The sequence below is a fragment of the Astyanax mexicanus genome, chromosome 5 (genome assembly GCF_023375975.1).
Source record: "Astyanax mexicanus isolate ESR-SI-001 chromosome 5, AstMex3_surface, whole genome shotgun sequence".
Classification (NCBI taxonomy): Eukaryota; Metazoa; Chordata; class Actinopteri; order Characiformes; family Acestrorhamphidae; genus Astyanax; species Astyanax mexicanus.
The window spans coordinates 34,166,817-34,185,589 of record NC_064412.1 but is presented as its reverse complement, the minus strand read 5'-3'; the positions used below and the strand labels follow the sequence as shown (position 1 = coordinate 34,185,589).

The 18,773-nt window shown below is 40.1% G+C and overlaps 1 protein-coding gene across 1 annotated transcript; it reads right to left on the bottom strand.

Moving 5' to 3' along the window:
* Nucleotides 1-1,355: 1,355 nt before the first annotated feature.
* Nucleotides 1,356-3,126, bottom strand: LOC111197138 (serine/threonine-protein kinase pim-1-like). The gene is made up of 6 exons (XM_049479651.1): nt 3,102-3,126; nt 2,555-2,649; nt 2,400-2,450; nt 1,865-2,252; nt 1,589-1,732; nt 1,356-1,447 (listed from the first exon to the last, which is right to left on the bottom strand). The coding sequence occupies exons 1-6, from the start codon at nt 3,124-3,126 to the stop codon at nt 1,356-1,358; spliced, it is 795 nt and encodes a 264-aa protein (XP_049335608.1).
* Between the last annotated feature and the right edge of the window lie 15,647 nt (nt 3,127-18,773).

The following is an 18,773-nucleotide window of genomic DNA, read 5'->3' as shown; positions in this document are numbered from 1 at the left end:
GTCATTAAACGACTCTTAATGACATTAGCAACAACCTCCAACGGGCAGGAGTGAAGGCATCACAATCTACTGTTTGCAGACGTCATCATGAACAAATGTACAGAGCTAAAGTTTGGGGATATCAAATATACTAGCTCAACTGTAAAACACAGTGGAGGTAGTGTCATGGCTTTGGCTTGCATCTGGACTATGCTGGTTAACACAGTCATGCTACACATGCTAACATGAACTGCATTTATTCACAGTGGAGGAGCAGACATGTACTACTGAAATATACTTTAGAAACCCACTGTGTTTTCATCAAATGCAAATTTGTAGTCTGAAGTATTTTACTATAGTTTATTTTATTATAAATAATTACTTTATGAAGTAATGTTTTTTATGGTTTTAAGGGCACATTATTCTGATGACGGCCCTGTTGTATTGCTCAACAGGGTGATTAATGTTGGATTATACACTAGACAGCGAGCAGGCAATCAATTCAAAGCAGGAAAAGTTGCGTTTTGTCCACACAAAGATTATGGCTGCTGTCTTCATGGTTCAGAAGTTTCATCTTTTATGTTGTTTTCACTGCAGAATTCCTTTGCCCTCCCATAAAGCTGCTCTGCCATATCTGTTGATCACTTTATTCAGAGTGCTGTGCTCAGCCTCTTTAAAGACAACGGCTTTTGCAAGATTACACTGCTCAACCCAGAAGTAAAAGTTTTGAAAGAACAGTTTTGAAAGAAGGCCAACAACAGTGGGTAACTTCCAATAAAATAAAATTTACTGATATAGCTCGTAAAACCTGATACATAGAACGTAGAACCCCCAGTGAGCGACAGTGGCAAGGAAAAACTCCCTCACATTTGGAGGAAGAAACCTTGGGAGGAACCAAGGCTCTACTGGGGGGACCCATCCTCCTCTGGTCAGACTACTTAAAAAAAAATAATAAAAAGATGGCGTAAACTGGATTTCCTTCGGTCTTCTCTTTTCTTGACTTCTCTTCTCTTCTTCACAAAGACGGCACCAGTGATTGGCCCTCCAAATCCAGTCTTTCTACCTATGCAGACACACAAACGCATAAGTATAAACATGCTCACTACACTACAGAGTTTAAGGAAGCCACCTACCCTGTCTACTCAAAGAATATATAACACTGGTGAATTTACCCTCACGCCTTATAGCTGGCAGAAACTGATGACTAATTTAACTTTTTGACAGTTTGACAAAATGTCATGGCGCTCTGTGGCACTAAATGCTGCTAAGGCCAGTTCTTATTTAAAAAAACCTAATGTCAAGTAAAGATGATTTTTCTATTATAAACTTTGGCTCAGACTGGCATGGACTAACTGCTTCTCCTCCCTGGAATACCTTCATTGAAAGCAGGCATGCTGCCGGATCTCCTCCATACCCGGTCTCTCATCTGCCTTCAACTGCAGACACCAGCTGATCAAACTGTGGCAAGCTGTGCAAAATATTTAGATTAAAAAGAGATGTTTCATCTTTAGGTTTTATGGGGTTTTTTACTACAACTTCAACAAAACACAACGTTATGAAAGTCTACATGTTGAGTTTAAAGACGCAGGAAACTCTTGCATTCACTTACCAGTGGATAATCCTGGTTTCATAGGAATACTGTAGAGGGGCATTCCTGTGAAAGGAGGGCATCCACACACCATCCAGTACAGAAGTATGCCCAGTGCCCAAGCAGTTGCAGGGCTGGCCTTATACCTCTTTAGTGGATCCTCCTCTGTGAAAGGGAAAGAAAGCAGAGCAGTTGAGCTTCTTATGTTCATTTCTAATATTCAGTGGCTATTGTGAGTGTTTTAATATAAAGTACAGTCTGTCTGAAAACATTAACAGTAAAGTAACTACTTAAAACTACGGTCACCTGAGGAACAGACATAACCAGCCCCATCAATCTCGTCTCCACATCCGAAATCAATCAGCTTGACTTCCGAAGTGTCCGTGTTAATGAGAAAGTTCTGAAGCTTCATGTCCCGATGCAGAACTCCTCGCTTTAGGCACTCGGATGCAGCCTGCACTGCCTGAAGCATTATTTTTTGGGCTATGTCTTCTTTTACCGCTCCACCAAAGAGGTTAAGGTAACTCCACAGGTCCCTGCATTTGTCAGGGAGCTCCAGGACCAGGATGTAACGGTCAGGCTCATCAAACCATTCGATCAGCTGGATAATGTTGGGGCAGGAGGGTGGCTGGTTCGCCATCTGCATCAGAGCAACCTCTGCGGGTACGGTTTTGGTCCCATCAGGCTACAGAAAAGTAAATAGTATAGAGTTAGTTAGATGGTGAGGAACTGTCAGTAAAGAACAGTGAGAAGAAGGCGGGACCACCATGTGTTGTTGCTAGCTAGGTATTGGTAGAATTTTTACTACGGCTTTAAAGATAGGTGCACTTACGCTCTGGAAATAGCGGTGCCTTTTCTGCTTTGTGACTATCTTCACTGCCACCTACAGACAAAGACAAAAGTCAGTCCCATTACTAAAACTAAAAATTGACAAAAGAATAACAGTCATTAATCTGTAATCTGAGATGCACAGAACAGATACAGAACCTGCAGGCCGTCTGAAATGCGTCGTCCTTTGAAAACAGAGCCAGAGCCTCCTTGGCCGAGTTGCTCTCCGACAGAGTAACGGGAGGCAAAGCTTACTGTGGAAAACAGTGTTACAGATAAAACGTTAAGCCTTCTTTAGATCATTTATCCAAAAGTGAGAGACCCCATAATATTAAGTTATATTGTATGCAGAAATTAAGTAACGTCTACTAAAAGAAAGGATTGATTTAGCAAAAGTAAAATGAAGTAAAGTTTACTAAAAGAAAGGATTGACTAAAGTTCAATTATTTTATAAATTATATTTATACATATTTATAACTTTAAACACATAGGCTGTGACCAAAATAAATCTCTGGTAATACTGTAGGGTAATAATGAGTATTAATCAGGGAGTTAGAATCTATTTTCACACAGAGAGATAATATAGAAGCTCTAGTCTTAACAGTGTTACACTTATTTTGATGGTATATTTTGTGGTTCTTTTATGATGGAGAATATGACCTTTAAATATGATTATTAAGAGAAACCTTTAGAAACACAGAATCACCTGCGAGCTCTGAACACTGATCCATGATAATAGCTAGCTAGCATTAGCTAGATGTAATCAATGGCTTATTTGGGTTGCTATCCGTGACGTGCAGTTAATATAGTGGGTACCCCTTCTGCAACACCCACCCCTGCCGACCTACACATAGATAAATATTACAATAACTGCATATTCTCTGTCTTGACTTAGACATTCTTAGAATCAATGCTTAATCAGTCATTCGTATTGAGCGTTGTGTGTGTGCTCTTCCTGTGAGACTGCACCGGAAGGGGGGGGAGGGAGGGCTCCACGCTGACAGTCACGCTGTCTACTGCTCTCTGGTCCAATGAAGGTAATTTAAAAACCAGGACATTTCCTCACTTTCTGAAAAAAAACCCGGGACGCCCGGGACAGGACGTGAAATACAGACATGTCCCGGGAAATACGGACGTTTGGTCACCCTAGTCTACAGCAGAAATAAAAAAAAAGATTAGCCTCACTGTTCCAATACTTATAGAAGAGACTAAAGGAGCGATGAACTTTAATTAAAGGAATAAGATAATGGAATGATTCGGAGATCCATGAGTGTGTTTAAAAAAATGATAAAAGTTGGTTTGTATAAAACATATGAAATAGTATAATGTGTTGTTTGAGAAGGATTTGATGTTTTTGTTTAGTTTAGTTTTAGTTCATTTTATTTGTGATTTGTATTTTATTTTTCTTCTGTATATAAAATGTATTTTGTTTATAATAAAATCTATAAATCTTTTAAATAAAAAAAAAGTAATTTCACTATTTTATTTTATTTTTATTTTTTTTGCAATTAACTGACCAAACAGGCAATTGGAAGTGTCAGAGTGACTGTGACCAGCGCGGCGAACGCAAACAAAGCGTTACGGACCTGCTGTGTCCTTGGTACGTCCACTCGCCAGTCAGCTGCCTGCTAGTGAAGGACAATTGGTCCTCAGTGTGTAAAGTCTATGTCTGGCTTTCAATAGTCCTCTGAATGCCAACTTCTCTCAGATTGGGCCCTCCACCTACACACAGGCAGACATACACAAACACACACTCATGCACAAACACACACACGCACACACACACACACACACATACGCACACACACATCTCTGCACTAATCTTCTTGGTGCAATGAAGAGGCTTAACAGCTTTGCAACAGTATCCCTTTCCCAAATGTCATTATCACAATGTACTTTTCAAATGTTTCCCTGCATGCCTCTCGGCAAAACTACAAGGGAAGTAGTTCTCTGTCTCTTTCTCTCTCTCTCTCTCTCTCTTTTTCTGTCTCTCTATCATTCTACCTCACACTTCCCTTCGCCTCTCGCCTACACTCGTAGGAAAACTCGAAAACACTCGGTTTAGAGCCATAACTCACAGAAGAAAAACACAGAATTCTGACAAGCTCACTCTCTACAAACGGTTGTGTTGGTTTAGCGCTTTAGCGCATTAGCATTTTAGCGTGTTAGCTATTAGAAAGCTATGCATGTCTATTGGTACGGGCCGTTTCCAGCTGAACTCCTAAGGTTTATATATATATATATATATATATATATATATATATATATATATATATATATATCACACACACTCACATACACAAACCCACACACACAAACGCACCCTGTTTACACACACGCTAAGCTGCACGCCCACCGCAGCACCACCCCATTACCCTGGTTGGGTTACCTGATGACGCTCTGCTCCCTTTATTTATCTGTCTATTTGCGCCTTATGAGACGACGCGGGTTACCGTTTTAATATCTCAAGTGAAACATGATTATTACCTCTTAATGCTGAAATTACAGTGCTTATTTTTTTTATTTTTCCCCTTTCTCTCAACGCGGAAGGGTTTTTTTTTCCCCCCCACTTTCTCTCTTCCCGCATCGCACCCCATGGCATTAACATCTTTATCCCGGCATGTGTTTCTGGTTTTAAAACCTTTACCCCCGCTGTTTGAAAAATAGTGCTCATTTTCATCCCCCATGGAGAGCTGAAATCCCCATAGGCGAACCATTAGAGTTCTCTCAGCGTTCTCCCCCCTCCCAGACGCTTATTACTCCTGCCTGTACACTCCGCACTGGCTCATTGGGTTTCGCTAAATTATGCAAATAAGGTGATGTTCAACATATAGTTTTTTTTTCCCCTCTCTCGCGCTCTCTCTCTCTCTCTCGCTCTCTCCATCTCTCTCTTTTCCCACTTTTTCTGCAAACCCGCACAAGTTTACACAGCTTTCTGCGTGCAGCGACATCATTACACTGACGCAAAGCTGTCAGCGAGATTTATGCATCAGTGACAAATTATATTGAAAATGTGTTTCTCTGCACCCCTCACCCTCCAAACCCCCCCACACCGCCGCCACCCCCCCCCCCCCCCTTTCCTTCCCTAATTTCCTCCATTCCTCTCTCAGGTTGAGCCAAGTTCTGCCTCTGCCTTGTGGGGGCATTTCAAAGAAAAGTTACGAGTGTGTGTTTGTGAGTGTGCGTTCGCGCGAGAGCGTGTGTTTGTTTTTCAATTTTTTTTTATGTTTTATGTTTTTTATTTGTGCATATGAATGTGTGTGTGCCTGCTGATACGGGCGCGGCCGCCTTCAAATGAATTCATTAATCAGAAACGATGCACTAAAAACTTCTTCCCTTGCTATGGTGGGCTTCCACGGCTTTGCTAAACTCACGGCCCCTTTTTTCACCACTTTTTTTTTTCTTTTGCATCATTTGCAACGAAGCATAGTCTCACTTTCGCTGTAACTTTCTCAAGTGATTTAAAATGTTTTAAAGGCTGAATTCAGTCAAACTCTCTCCAGACAGCGTGGTAAAAATAAAGACTGGGCCTAACCGTGCTCTGGCCTGTGATTGGTCAAATGTGGTCAATTTATAAAGGTGAGATTAGGTGAGTTCACAGTTTGTGCACTGGTGGTGTACGATAATTTACCACAGAATGACACGAAGATAAAACTTGGATGTAAGATCTCCCAGACCTACTGAATATATCTTACAAACTAAGAACATGAAAAGATGACCATTGACTCGAAGTGTAGAAATGAAAATATATTAAAGTTTACTGGAAAAAAATTTTCAGCATCACAGGCATGTAAAAGAAACATAAATGAGAAGTAAATGAAAAGTACATTAACCTGTCATCACATAGTATATCTATATCCTGAGAGGTCAGTGCATTCACAACCCAGAGAAAGAGAGAGGGAGAAAGAAAGAGGGAGAAAGAAAGAGAGAGAGAGAGACAGACAGAAACAAAAAGTAAGACGCAAGAGTGAGAGTACCTCTGGGTGTCTTTTCCCCTAACCCAACATAGACTTTATCCAAGCAGTCACAGTGCCTTGCAAAAGTATTCAGCCTCCTTGAACTTTTTAACCTTTTGCCACATTTAAGGCTTCAAACATAAAGATATGAAACTGTAATTTTTTTGTGAAGAATCAGCAACAAGTGGGACACAATCGTAAAGTTGTTGGGTATTTTTAACTTTTTTTAGAAATAAAAAACTAAAAAGTGGGGCGTGCAATATTATTCAGACCCCTTGCGTTAATACTTTGTGGCACCAACTTTTGCTGCGATAACAGCTGCACGTCGAGAGACTGCAAAACAGCTGGAGCTCAGTGAGGTTGGATGGAGAGCGTTGGTTTGTGAACAGCAGTTTTCAGCTCTTTCCACAGATTCTCCATTGGATTCAGGTCTGGACTTTGACTTTTATTTGTGAACCGTCCATTGTAGATTTTGCTTTATGTTTTGGATCATTGTCTTGTTGGAAGATAAATCTTCATCCCAGTCTCAGGTCTTTTGCAGAGTCCAACAGGTTTTCTTCCAGAATGCTCCTGTATTTGGCTCCATCCATCTTCCCATCAATTGGAACCATCTTTCCTGCCCCTGCTGAAGAAAAGCAGTCCCAAACCATGATGCTGCCACCACCATGTTTCACAGTGGGGAGGGTGTGTTCAGGGTGATGAGCTGTGTTGCTTTTACACCAAATATACCATTTTGCATTGTGGCCAAAAAGTTTGATTTTGGTTTAATCTGAACAGTGCACCTTCTTCCACATTGGTGTTTGGTGTGTCTCGCAGGTGGCTTGTGGCAAACTTTAAATGAGACTTTTTATGGATATCTTTGAGAAATGGCTTTCTTTCTTTCAGCTGTAGCTCTCTGCAGTTTATCCAGAGTGATCATGGGCCTTATGGCTGCATTGATTCTTCACAAAAAAATTACAATTTCATATCTTTATGTTTGAAGCCTGAAATGTGGCAAAAGTAAAAAAAATTCAAGGGGGTCGAATACTTTGGCAAGGCACTGTATACCTTTATGTAAATTACATGTAAACTCTCACTCATCTCACTCTCACCCAATCATTCTTTAACTCATCTTACTCTTACTCAGCCATTCTCTAACTCATCTCACTCTCAATTAATCATTCTTTAACTCATTTTACTCTCACTCAATCATTCTGTAACTCATCTTCCTCTCACTCAGCCATTCTGTAATTCATCTCACTCTCACTCAATCATTCTGTAACTCATCTTACTCTCACTCAATCATTCTGTAACTCCTCACTCTCACTCAGTCATTCTCTAACTCATCTTACTCTCACTCAATCATTCTGTAACTCATCTTGCTCTTACTCAGTCATTCTGTAACTCATCCTACTCTCACTCAGTCATTCTGTAACTCATCTTACTCTCACTCAGTCATTCTGTAACTCATCTTACTCTCACTCAATAATTCTGTAACTCATCTTACTCTAACTCAGCCATTCTGTAACTCATCCTACTCTCACTCAGTCATTCTGTAACTCATCTTACTCTCACTCAATTATTCTGTAACTCATCTTGCTCTTACTCAGTCATTCTGTAACTCATCCTACTCTTACTCAGTTATTCTGTAACGCATCCTACTCTCACTCAATCATTCTGTAACTCTTCTTACTCTCACTCAATCATTCTGTAACTCATCTTACTCTTACTCAGCCATTCTGTAACTCATCCTACTCTCACTCAGTCATTCTGTAACTCATCTTACTCTCACTCAATCATTCTGTAACTCATCTTGCTATTACTCAGTCATTCTGTAACTCATCCTACTCTTACTCAGTTATTCTGTAACTCATCCTACTCTCACTCAGTCATTCTGTAACTCATCTTACTCTCACTCAATAATTCTGTAACTCATCTTACTCTCACTCAATCATTCTGTAACTCATCTTACTCTTACTCAGCCATTCTGTAACTCATCCTACTCTCACTCAGTCATTCTGTAACTCATCTTACTCTCACTCAATAATTCTGTAACTCATCTTACTCTTACTCAGCCATTCTGTAACTCATCCTACTCTCACTCAGTCATTCTGTAACTCATCTTAATCTCACTCAGTCATTCTCTAACTCATCTTACTCTCACTCAATCATTCTGTAACTCATCTTGCTCTTACTCAGTCATTCTGTAACTCATCCTACTCTTACTCAGTTATTCTGTTACTCATCCTACTCTCACTCAATCATTCTGTAACTCATCTTACTCTCACTCAATCATTCTGTAACTCATCTTACTCTTACTCAGCCATTCTGTAACTCATCCTACTCTCACTCAGTCATTCTGTAACTCATCTTACTCTCACTCAATAATTCTGTAACTCATCTTACTCTCACTCAATAAGATGAGTTACCCAGTTTTTCTGTAACTCACTCTGTCACTCTCACCCAGTCATTCTGTAACTCACTCTCTCACTTTTACCCAGTCATTCTGTAACTCACTCTCTACACTTATACCCAGTCATTCTGTAACTCACTCTCTCACTCTTACCCAGCCACTCAAAAAACTCACTCTTTCACTCTTAACCACTCTTTCACTTAGTCTCTCAGTCTTACCCAGTCATTCTGTAACTCACTCTCTCACTCTTACCCAGCCACTCAAAAACCTCACTCTTTCACTCTTACCCACTTTTTCACTCAGTCTCTCAGTCTTACCCAGTCATTCTGTAACTCACTCTCTCACTCTTACCCAGTCATACTATAACTCACTCTCTCACTCTTACCTAGTCATTCTATAAGTCACTCTTTCACTCATAGCCAGTCATTCTGTAACTCACTCTCTCACTCTTACCCAGTCATTCTATAACTCACTCTCTCACTCTCACCCAGTCATTCTGGAACTCACTCTCTCACACTCTTACCCAGTCATTCTGTAACTCACTCTCTCACTCTTACCCAGTCATTCTGGAACTCACTCTTTCACTCTTTCCCAGTCATTCTGGAACTCACTCTCTAACTCTTACCCAGTCATTCTGGAACTCACTCTCTCACACTCTTACCCAGTCATTCTGGAACTCACTCTTTCACTCTTACCCAGTCATTCTGGAACTCACTCTCTCACTCTTACCCAGTCATTCTGGAACTCACTCTTCCACTCTTTCCCAGTCATTCTAGAACTCACTCTTTCACTCTTTCTTACTCTTACTCAGCCATTCTGTAACTCATCCTACTCTCACTCAGTCATTCTGTAACTCATCTTACTCTCACTCAATAATTCTGTAACTCATCTTACTCTCACTCAATAAGATGAGTTACCCAGTTTTTCTGTAACTCACTCTGTCACTCTCACCCAGTCATTCTGTAACTCACTCTCTCACTTTTACCCAGTCATTCTGTAACTCACTCTCTACACTTATACCCAGTCATTCTGTAACTCACTCTCTCACTCTTACCCAGCCACTCAAAAAACTCACTCTTTCACTCTTAACCACTCTTTCACTTAGTCTCTCAGTCTTACCCAGTCATTCTGTAACTCACTCTCTCACTCTTACCCAGCCACTCAAAAACCTCACTCTTTCACTCTTACCCACTTTTTCACTCAGTCTCTCAGTCTTACCCAGTCATTCTGTAACTCACTCTCTCACTCTTACCCAGTCATACTATAACTCACTCTCTCACTCTTACCTAGTCATTCTATAAGTCACTCTTTCACTCATAGCCAGTCATTCTGTAACTCACTCTCTCACTCTTACCCAGTCATTCTATAACTCACTCTCTCACTCTCACCCAGTCATTCTGGAACTCACTCTCTCACACTCTTACCCAGTCATTCTGTAACTCACTCTCTCACTCTTACCCAGTCATTCTGGAACTCACTCTTTCACTCTTTCCCAGTCATTCTGGAACTCACTCTTTCCCAGTCATTCTGGAACTCACTCTCTAACTCTTACCCAGTCATTCTGGAACTCACTCTCTCACACTCTTACCCAGTCATTCTGGAACTCACTCTTTCACTCTTACCCAGTCATTCTGGAACTCACTCTCTCACTCTTACCCAGTCATTCTGGAACTCACTCTTCCACTCTTTCCCAGTCATTCTAGAACTCACTCTTTCACTCTTTCCCAGTAATTCTGGACCTCACTCTCTCACACTCTTACCCAGTCATTCTGGAACTCACTCTTTCACTCTTTCCCAGTCATTCTGGAACTCACTCTTTCACTCTTTCCCAGTTATTCTGGACCTCACTCTCTCACTCTTACCCAGTCATACTATAACTCACTCTCTCACTCTTATCCAGTCATTCTATAAGTCACTCTTTCACTCATAGCCAGTCATTCTGTAACTCACTCTCTCACTCTTACCCAGTCATTCTGGAACTCACTATCTAACTCTTACCCAGTCATTCTGTAACTCACTCTCTCACCCTCTTACCCAGTTTTTCTGTAACTCACTCTTTCACTCTTTCCCAGTCATTCTGGACCTCACTCTCTCACTCTTACCTAGTCATACTATAACTCACTCTCTCACTCTTATCCAGTCATTCTATAAGTCACTCTTTCACTCATAGCCAGTCATTCTGTAACTCACTCTTTCACTCTTTCCCAATCATTCTGGAACTCACTCTCTAACTCTTACCCAGTCATTCTGTAACTCACTCTTCCACTCTTTCCCAGTCATTCTGGAACTCACTCTCTAACTCTTACCCAGTCATTCTGTAACTCACTCTTTCACTCTTTCCCAGTCATTCTGGACCTCACTCTCTAACTCTTACCCAGTCATTCTGTAACTCACTCTCTCACACTCTTACCCAGTCATACTATAACTCACTCTCTCACTGTTACCCAGTCATGCTGGGTCTTCATCTCACTCTCATCCTTCTATTTTTCCTTTTCTATTCCCTGAAGGAAAGGATGTTTCATAGAAATCTACACCCTTCAGTACCTTCCAATCAAACGCAGCAACGACCAGACCTTAATAATAGTATACATCACACACAGGCACTCTAACACACACACACACACACTCAGCCATACGCCCATTCCACCAACTTACACTTCATTCTTCAACGTGCAACCGCTCACCACAGCACACAAACACGCACCGCTCACATCACACACACTCCAGCAGGCGAACACACACCTATCATTGGCCGCTATCATCCCTGCCAGATGAGCGCTCCCCTACCGACTAGATAAGCACGCGCCACGGAGAGAGGAAGTTAGCGTGAGATGATGAGCGCGTGACAGCCCGGCACTCCATCCCCAGCTTTAATTGTTTTCTTCGTTTCCTCCTCATCTGCTCTCCTGAAAAGAGAGTGTTTCACTGCGTAGATTAAAGAGCACGAGAGCCAACCCATCACAAATCCCTCTTAACATTTCCTGTACACACACACACACACACACACACACATACACACACCGAGTCTGTATTACTACCTGTGCGAGATATTTCCAAGTGATCATCAGCATTGCCAACTTAAGCTGGTCGAGCTGGTTGACTTGTTTGGGTTTTATCCAACATATTCTATGTTTTAATTTGAGATGAATGACTAAGATGGTCTAAAAGCATGATCAATCAAGCTAAACAACCAGTTAGACCAATCTTAACGTTGCCGATTGACCAACAACACCAAGCTGATCGATCAGCCTGATCAAAATCAACTGCAACATTAACACTATGCTGCTCATGAGCTGGATTTGCCTGGATTACCAACTTCATAAACCCTTTATCTATCAAAGACCAGTTTAGATTTTTTTTTTAAACCAGTGATCAGCAGGAATACCATGTACAGTCTCAGAACAAAAATGGTAAAAAAAAAAAAAGGTGACTTGACTGGTAATACAGTTACATAAAGGGCAAATAATATATACGTGTATATTTTCAGTAGAAAATTATGAAATGATCAGCAAGTTCAAGCACTGTCATCTCAAAATGACAGTAAATACTGGTAGTGAGGTAGGGAACACTTTGAGCCCAGAAGGACTACAAGACACCAACCTGGCCACATTCTGAACAGCTAGTTAATTCCATATTGATTATTATCTACGAATATGATTATATGTTGAGTGATTTCTTACGTCCAAAATGAGTACTGGTAAAGAATATTTATATCCATTCCTAGCAACTATTTTGCTGTTTACGTATCAGTCTATTATTTAAAATACAGTCAATACAACGCTAGATACCTGTTTGGTATAAGTGATTGAACTCTTCATCTTGCACTGGTTCATGTAGCTCAAGTGCCCTCAGCTTGGCAACCCAAATTAGCTTTACATCTGTGGAGGGGTGGGCGGGCCAAACAACTCTCTCTGGTGTTTTAAAAACTGAAACGCTCTCATTTCCTACTGTTTTCTCCATTAAGCAACATATTTATACTCCTGTACAAATCCTGTGTATTTCCTTTACAATTCCTTTCCCCTCCTTTCAAGGATCACAGTTGGACCAGCAAGAGGTTCAAGAATTCCCTGTCCACTGTGTCATTTTAGGATAACCCTGCCCATTTAAGAAAGTAACCTGTGACATTAGTTACATGATAGTCTTTATACAGTTTTATTTTTATCCAGGGACTGAAGACACTTGCTGAATGTTCAATGATATTAAAAATATTAATTTAATTTACATTTTTGCATATTGTCTCCATACTTAGCTAAGGTAAAGCTTACACTGTCCAGTCTGTTATTGTCATTTACCTGTCACAGCAGGTAAATGTGGTCCAAATCCAAAGTAGCTGCAGCATCAAAGGAAAATATAAAGCAAAAAAAATGTTTAAAGGAAGGATGCAGGGGCTCCGAGTGGTTCAGTGGTCTAAAGCACTGCCACTATGATCGGGAAATCGCTGGTTCAAATCCCTGGTTTCGAATTGGTCTTGCTCTCTCTGGGTGGGTAAATGGCACCCTTTCTCCCCATTACTCTAGGGTGATGCTGTGATGCTACTCGGCAATGCTGCATCAACAGAACAGAGGCAGTGGCTGACTTCACATGTATCAGAGGAGGCATGTGCTAGTCTTTACCCTCTTTGTATTGTGGTATTACCAGTGAGAGGGGATATACAGCTGCGTAGCAGCTGAATTGGTGGGACAAGTGGCCTCCCTTAATTGGGAGAAAATAGGAAAAATTCGAAATAAAATTATAAAGAAAAAAAAAAGTGACTAAGGATTATTATTGCTATATAACATGGCCTTTTTTCACTGAACTCAAATGCATTTTCACTGATACGCTATTAGCTGTCAGCTCACAGTTCTTTTATAGCTCCTGTGATGCTGGCAGAAATTGACCACTAATTTCACCTGCTGAAGGAACATAGACTTAGCGCTACCAAAACAGCTCTGGCCAACTGAGTCAGGGACTCCACAAGACCTCGAGAGTTGGATGTCTAATGGTATCTTGATATCTAGCACCAATAGATTAGCAGCAGATCATTTAATACTGCATGATATTTCATGTAGTAATTATAAACAGTATGTGAATTTAGATGGGGGAAAATGGTCAAATTGGCTTTTACAAGCATATTTACAATTCTGTTTTTAGCTCAGGATTAAACATGCTTTATCTTTTTTCACATTAATGTGATGGTCCATAGCTGCACAAACTAGCGTAGCATAGCTTCAACAGTTACGTTTACGTTAACTTTAATGTAAAGTCTTGTCATCTAGAACCAGTAAAAGTTTGAAAAAACCTTTTCAATCAGTGTTTTTATTCTTTTATTATTTTTTCTACTTTGTACATTAATATCAAAGTCATCCAGACTATGAAGAAACACATAAGGAATCATGTAGAAACTTGTGTTAGGGATACTTAGGGATTTAAAGCATTTAGGTGGCTCTTATCTGTGGTGCTATTAACTTATGGTTCCTGAGGCCAGTAAGTCTGATTAATTTAACCTGTGCAACAGAGGTAACCTTGGCCCTGATGAGAGCCAGTTTCATCATAGCGTTTTTGATGGTCTTTGTGACTGCACTTGAGGACACTTTTTTAAACTTCTTGTTTTTTTGTTTTTTTTTTTGATTGACTGACGTGACAGATCTTCATTTTTAAGTAGTTTTTCTTTACTTAGTTGAGTTATTTGTGCCATAATATGGATAAGAACATTAGTCTAATAGAGCTATTCACTGTATACTAACCCTACCTCTTCACAACTTTACAACTGATGCACTTAAACACATTAAGAGGGCAAGAAATTTATTAAGTAATTAACTATTGGCAAGTTTAGCACAGCTTTTTCCAGGTAAATTAACCTAATGAATCTGACTGAAAAAAAGCCAAAAAATACTTTAAAGAATTTTCAATATAAAACATATTCTGGTTTATTCAGCAGGTTTATGCTTTGCCTCATAGTTTGGATTTTTTAAATATTAATCTACAATGTATATATTTAAGTGTCCAAACATTTGACTGGTACTGTATGTTGTAAATAGCTTTAACTTTCATTGAATTCAGTATTCAGTTCTTAGTAATCAATCTTCTTAAGTTTAAATCAAGTTCTAAATCAAGCTTAAATAGCATTTAACATTTTTTAAGCTTTATTTCAGAGAAATATTTGTAATATGTCAACTAATTCTAGATCTGTCCGTTTTTCTTTACATTAAATTAACATTTCGTGATGAACAGGCCACACTGACCTCTATTGAAAGTTAAAGAAGGTTCTTACTTCTCCAGTAAACGTCGATATACGTTGATTTCCAAAAGGACCAGCCAAATGTCCTCACAATGGCAAAATGTGTCCCACAAAGCACCGAAAACAAGAACACAAACACACACACACACACACACATGCACACTCTCCAATGGCCACCCCCCCTAAAACCCTCCACCCCTCACTCCAATATCACTCTCACTCTCAATGTTATTAAACACAACTTTGTAGATTTACTTCTTTCAGAGGGCCATTTAGCCCGGCGGAGCAGGAAGGAAGCGAGCGCTGGAATTGCAGGTTGCCAGCGTGTGTCTGTGTGCGGCGAGTGACAGGGGTTGATTTGGGCTCGCGGGGCGCGAGCGGCCCTCCTCCTGCGTGTTGTGACAACCGGTCATTACACCTCAACAGCCCGGCGCATGCCACATGCAAATGGACACAAATGGGCTCCCACTGTAGAGAAGCTAATAACGCCGTTTTAGCTGCTGCTCTCTTTCATTTTACCCTCCCTCTTTCTTTCTCTCTCTCTCTTTCTTTCTCTCTCTACCTCTCTCTCCCCCCTCTTCCTCTTCTGCCCCTACCCACCCTCCCCATCTCTCTCTCTCTATCTCCGTGTCTCCTCTCACTACAGTTCCCTTTTCCTCCCTCTCTTTCCACATTAAAGGAGGAAAAGCATCACGCAGAGTGAACTTCTCAGCCACAACTCACTCAACTCATCATGACAGACAGACAGATAAATAAGATAAGAATGTAGAAAAACAGATCAGCAGTAAGACAGACTGACAGACAGCTAGCCATATAGACATGAAGGATTACATGGACAGAAAGGAAGGTGTAAAAAGATTTGTATAAATGAATAGATAGCAGACAGACAGACAGCTGACTAGGTGAATAGTTGGACAGACAGCTAGCCAGATAGATAGATATATAGATAGATAGATAGATAGATAGATAGATAGATAGATAGATAGATAGATAAGGTTAACTAGCTCATCGCTATGGTTAACTAGCTCATCGCTAGTCTTAGTTCACTTTCCAGTAACATTAGTGTGTAATTTAGCTCATCGCTATGGTTAACTAGCTAATCGCTATGGTTAACTAGCTCATTGCTAGCCTTAGTTCACTTTCCAGTAACATTAGTGTGTAATTTAGCTCATCCCTAAGTTTAACTAGCTCATCGTTAAGGTTAACTATGTCATCGTTAAGGTTAACTAGGTCATCGCTAGCCTTAGTTCACTTCCCAGTAACATTAGTGTGTAATTTAGCTTTTCACTAAGGTTAGCTAGCTCTTCGCTAGCTTTAGTTTTCTTCCCAGTAACATTAGTGTGTAATTTAGCTCATCGCTAAGGTAAAAAAGCTCATCGCTAAGGTTAACTAACTCATCGTTAAGGTTAACTAGCTCATCGCTAGCCTTAGTTCACTTTCCAGTAACATTAGTGTGTAATTTAGCTCATCGCTAAGGATAGCTAGCTCTTCGCTAGCTTTAGTTATCTTCCCGGTAACATTACTGTGTAATTTAGATTTCACTAAGGAAGCTAGCTCTTCGCTAGCTGTAGTTCTCTTCCCAGTAACATTAGTGTGTAATTTAGCTCATCCCCATGGTTAACAAGCTCATCATTAAGGTTAATTAGCTCTTCGCTAACCATAGTTTACTTTCCAGTAAAATTAGTGTGTAATTTAGCTCATTGCTAAGGTTAACTAGCTCATTGCTGGCTTTAGTTCTCTTCCCAGTAACATTACTGTGTAAATTAGCTTTTCACTAAGGTTAGCTAACTAGCTTTAGTTTTCTTCCCAGTAACATTAGCGTGTAATTTAGCTCATCGCTAAGGTTAACTAGCTCATTGCTAGCTTTAGTTCTCTTCCTGATAACATTACTGTGTAATTTAGCTTTTCACTAAGGATAGCTAGCTCTTCGCTAGCTTTAGTTCCCTTCCCAGTAACATTAGTGTGTAATTTAGCTCGTTGCTAAGGTTAGCTAGCTCATCACTAAGGTTAGCTAGCTTATCGCTAAGATTAGCTAGCCCATCAATAATGGTACTTCTAATGGTACTTCTCTCCCCAGTAGTAATGCTACTCCCCAGTAGCATTAGCACTAAAGTCGCTAAGGTTAGCTAGCTCATTGCTAGCTTCAATCCACTTCCCGGTAACATTAGTGAGTAATTTAGCTCATTGCTAAGGATAGATAGCTCATCACTAGCTTTACTACTATCCCAGGTAATATTAGTATTTTAGCTAGCTTGTCACTAAGATTAGATAGCTTGTCGCTAGCTTTATTTCTCTCCCCAGTAACATCAGAATTTTAGTTAGCTCATTGCTATGGCTAGCTAGCCCGCTGCTAATGTTAGTTGACTCGCTAGTTTGCACTTATTTCTTATTGTGCTTTCTTCTTTTTTTTTAGATGTCTGCAAAAATGAATCATGGTCTCTCTCAGCCAGCATATCTCAGCCTCCTCCAGTCTAATCTACAGCCTGTTCTAGGCCAAGTCTTAATCCTTAACTAACAGAGCTTATCACCCGTAGTTCCACCAATCAAACCAGTGAGTGGTTGACGTGACCTAAGATGAAGACATGGCCTCAACTTGTTCAATTAGCCTGTTCTAATCTTAAAGGTGCCATAGGTTTCTTCCTGATGTTAAGACTCACAGTCAGCCCTTGTTAAGCTCACACACATCTTAGATAGTATTTTGTGAACTGATTAAATGTAGGTTTTTTTAGACCAACTCAGAGAAGAGGCCTTAAAGCCTATCTCAGCCAAAGAAAACACGACACATATTACTTTTTACCCATGGTTACATTTGAATCAGTCAAAAGAATTAACCAGAGATCATAAAGACAAGCTGGTTATTGATAATGACATATTGATCACGCTAAATATTGATTAAGATAAAATAATTATTTATTTCATCGAAAATAACACAATATGCTATAGGAAAAAAACTCCTCCATATTGTTTCAGCATCTTTAAAAAAAGCACATGATACAAAACAATTTAGAATAAACAGAAAACCACAGCACTCCCCACACTCCATTCAGTCCAGCACTCATTACTGTCATTCCTCACAAAACAAAAGCTGAAACCTCAGAGCAGAGTGGAGGAGCGTGCCTGACTGCCACCCATCCATCCATCCATCCATCCATCTATCCGTCTATCCAGATCACGGAGTGAGTTTCTGCTTTGTTTGTAGTAATTCCGCCCAGTTCTGGGGTCAGCCCTTATTTGAATATCAGTCCATTACAGCAGTGAAGTGTGTGTGTGTGTAAGAGAGAGAGAAAGAGAGAGAGAGAGATAAACAGAAGCAGCAGGGGAGGAAAAGAACACACTCTGAAGGCCTTCAGATGCCTCGCTGTTCTACTCCCTCGCTTTTCTGTCTTTGATTCCTCGCTGTCTGGCTTTGATGTCAGAGCAGTGACAGGTAGACGACAGTAGCAGAAGAGCTACAAGATCAGAATAGCAGTGAGCTTCTATGAGGAGGTACAAATTCTTCACACTCACACACACACAAAAAAAAATTGGTAACACTACCTATGAACCCTGTATTCATAATGCCTTATGAATGCATTTATAATGCATTATATGACAAGCATAATACCATATAACGGCTGTAATAAGCCTGTATAAAAACTCATAAGTACTTACAGCGACATGCATAACACATTATAAGCTACAATCGTAAGGGTTTATAAAGAAAGGGCTTATAATGCCTTATAATATCTGTTCATAAGAACATTGTACAATGTAGTGTTGTAATCTGCATGTCGCATATTTGGTATATTTTGGTATAATGCGTTATAATACGCA

What these genes read in the sequence shown, in the direction of transcription:
- LOC111197138 (XM_049479651.1), bottom strand. Translation starts at nt 3,126, where the DNA reads ATGGATCAGTGTTCAGAGCTCGCAG. An exon ending in CTGTTCCTCAGGTGACCGTA is followed by an intron (nt 1,733 to 1,864) that starts GTTTTAAGTAGT and finishes TCCCTTTCACAG; the next exon opens with AGGAGGATCCACTAAAGAGG. An exon ending in GAAACCAGGATTATCCACTG is followed by an intron (nt 1,448 to 1,588) that starts GTAAGTGAATGC and finishes TATTTTGCACAG; the next exon opens with CTTGCCACAGTTTGATCAGC.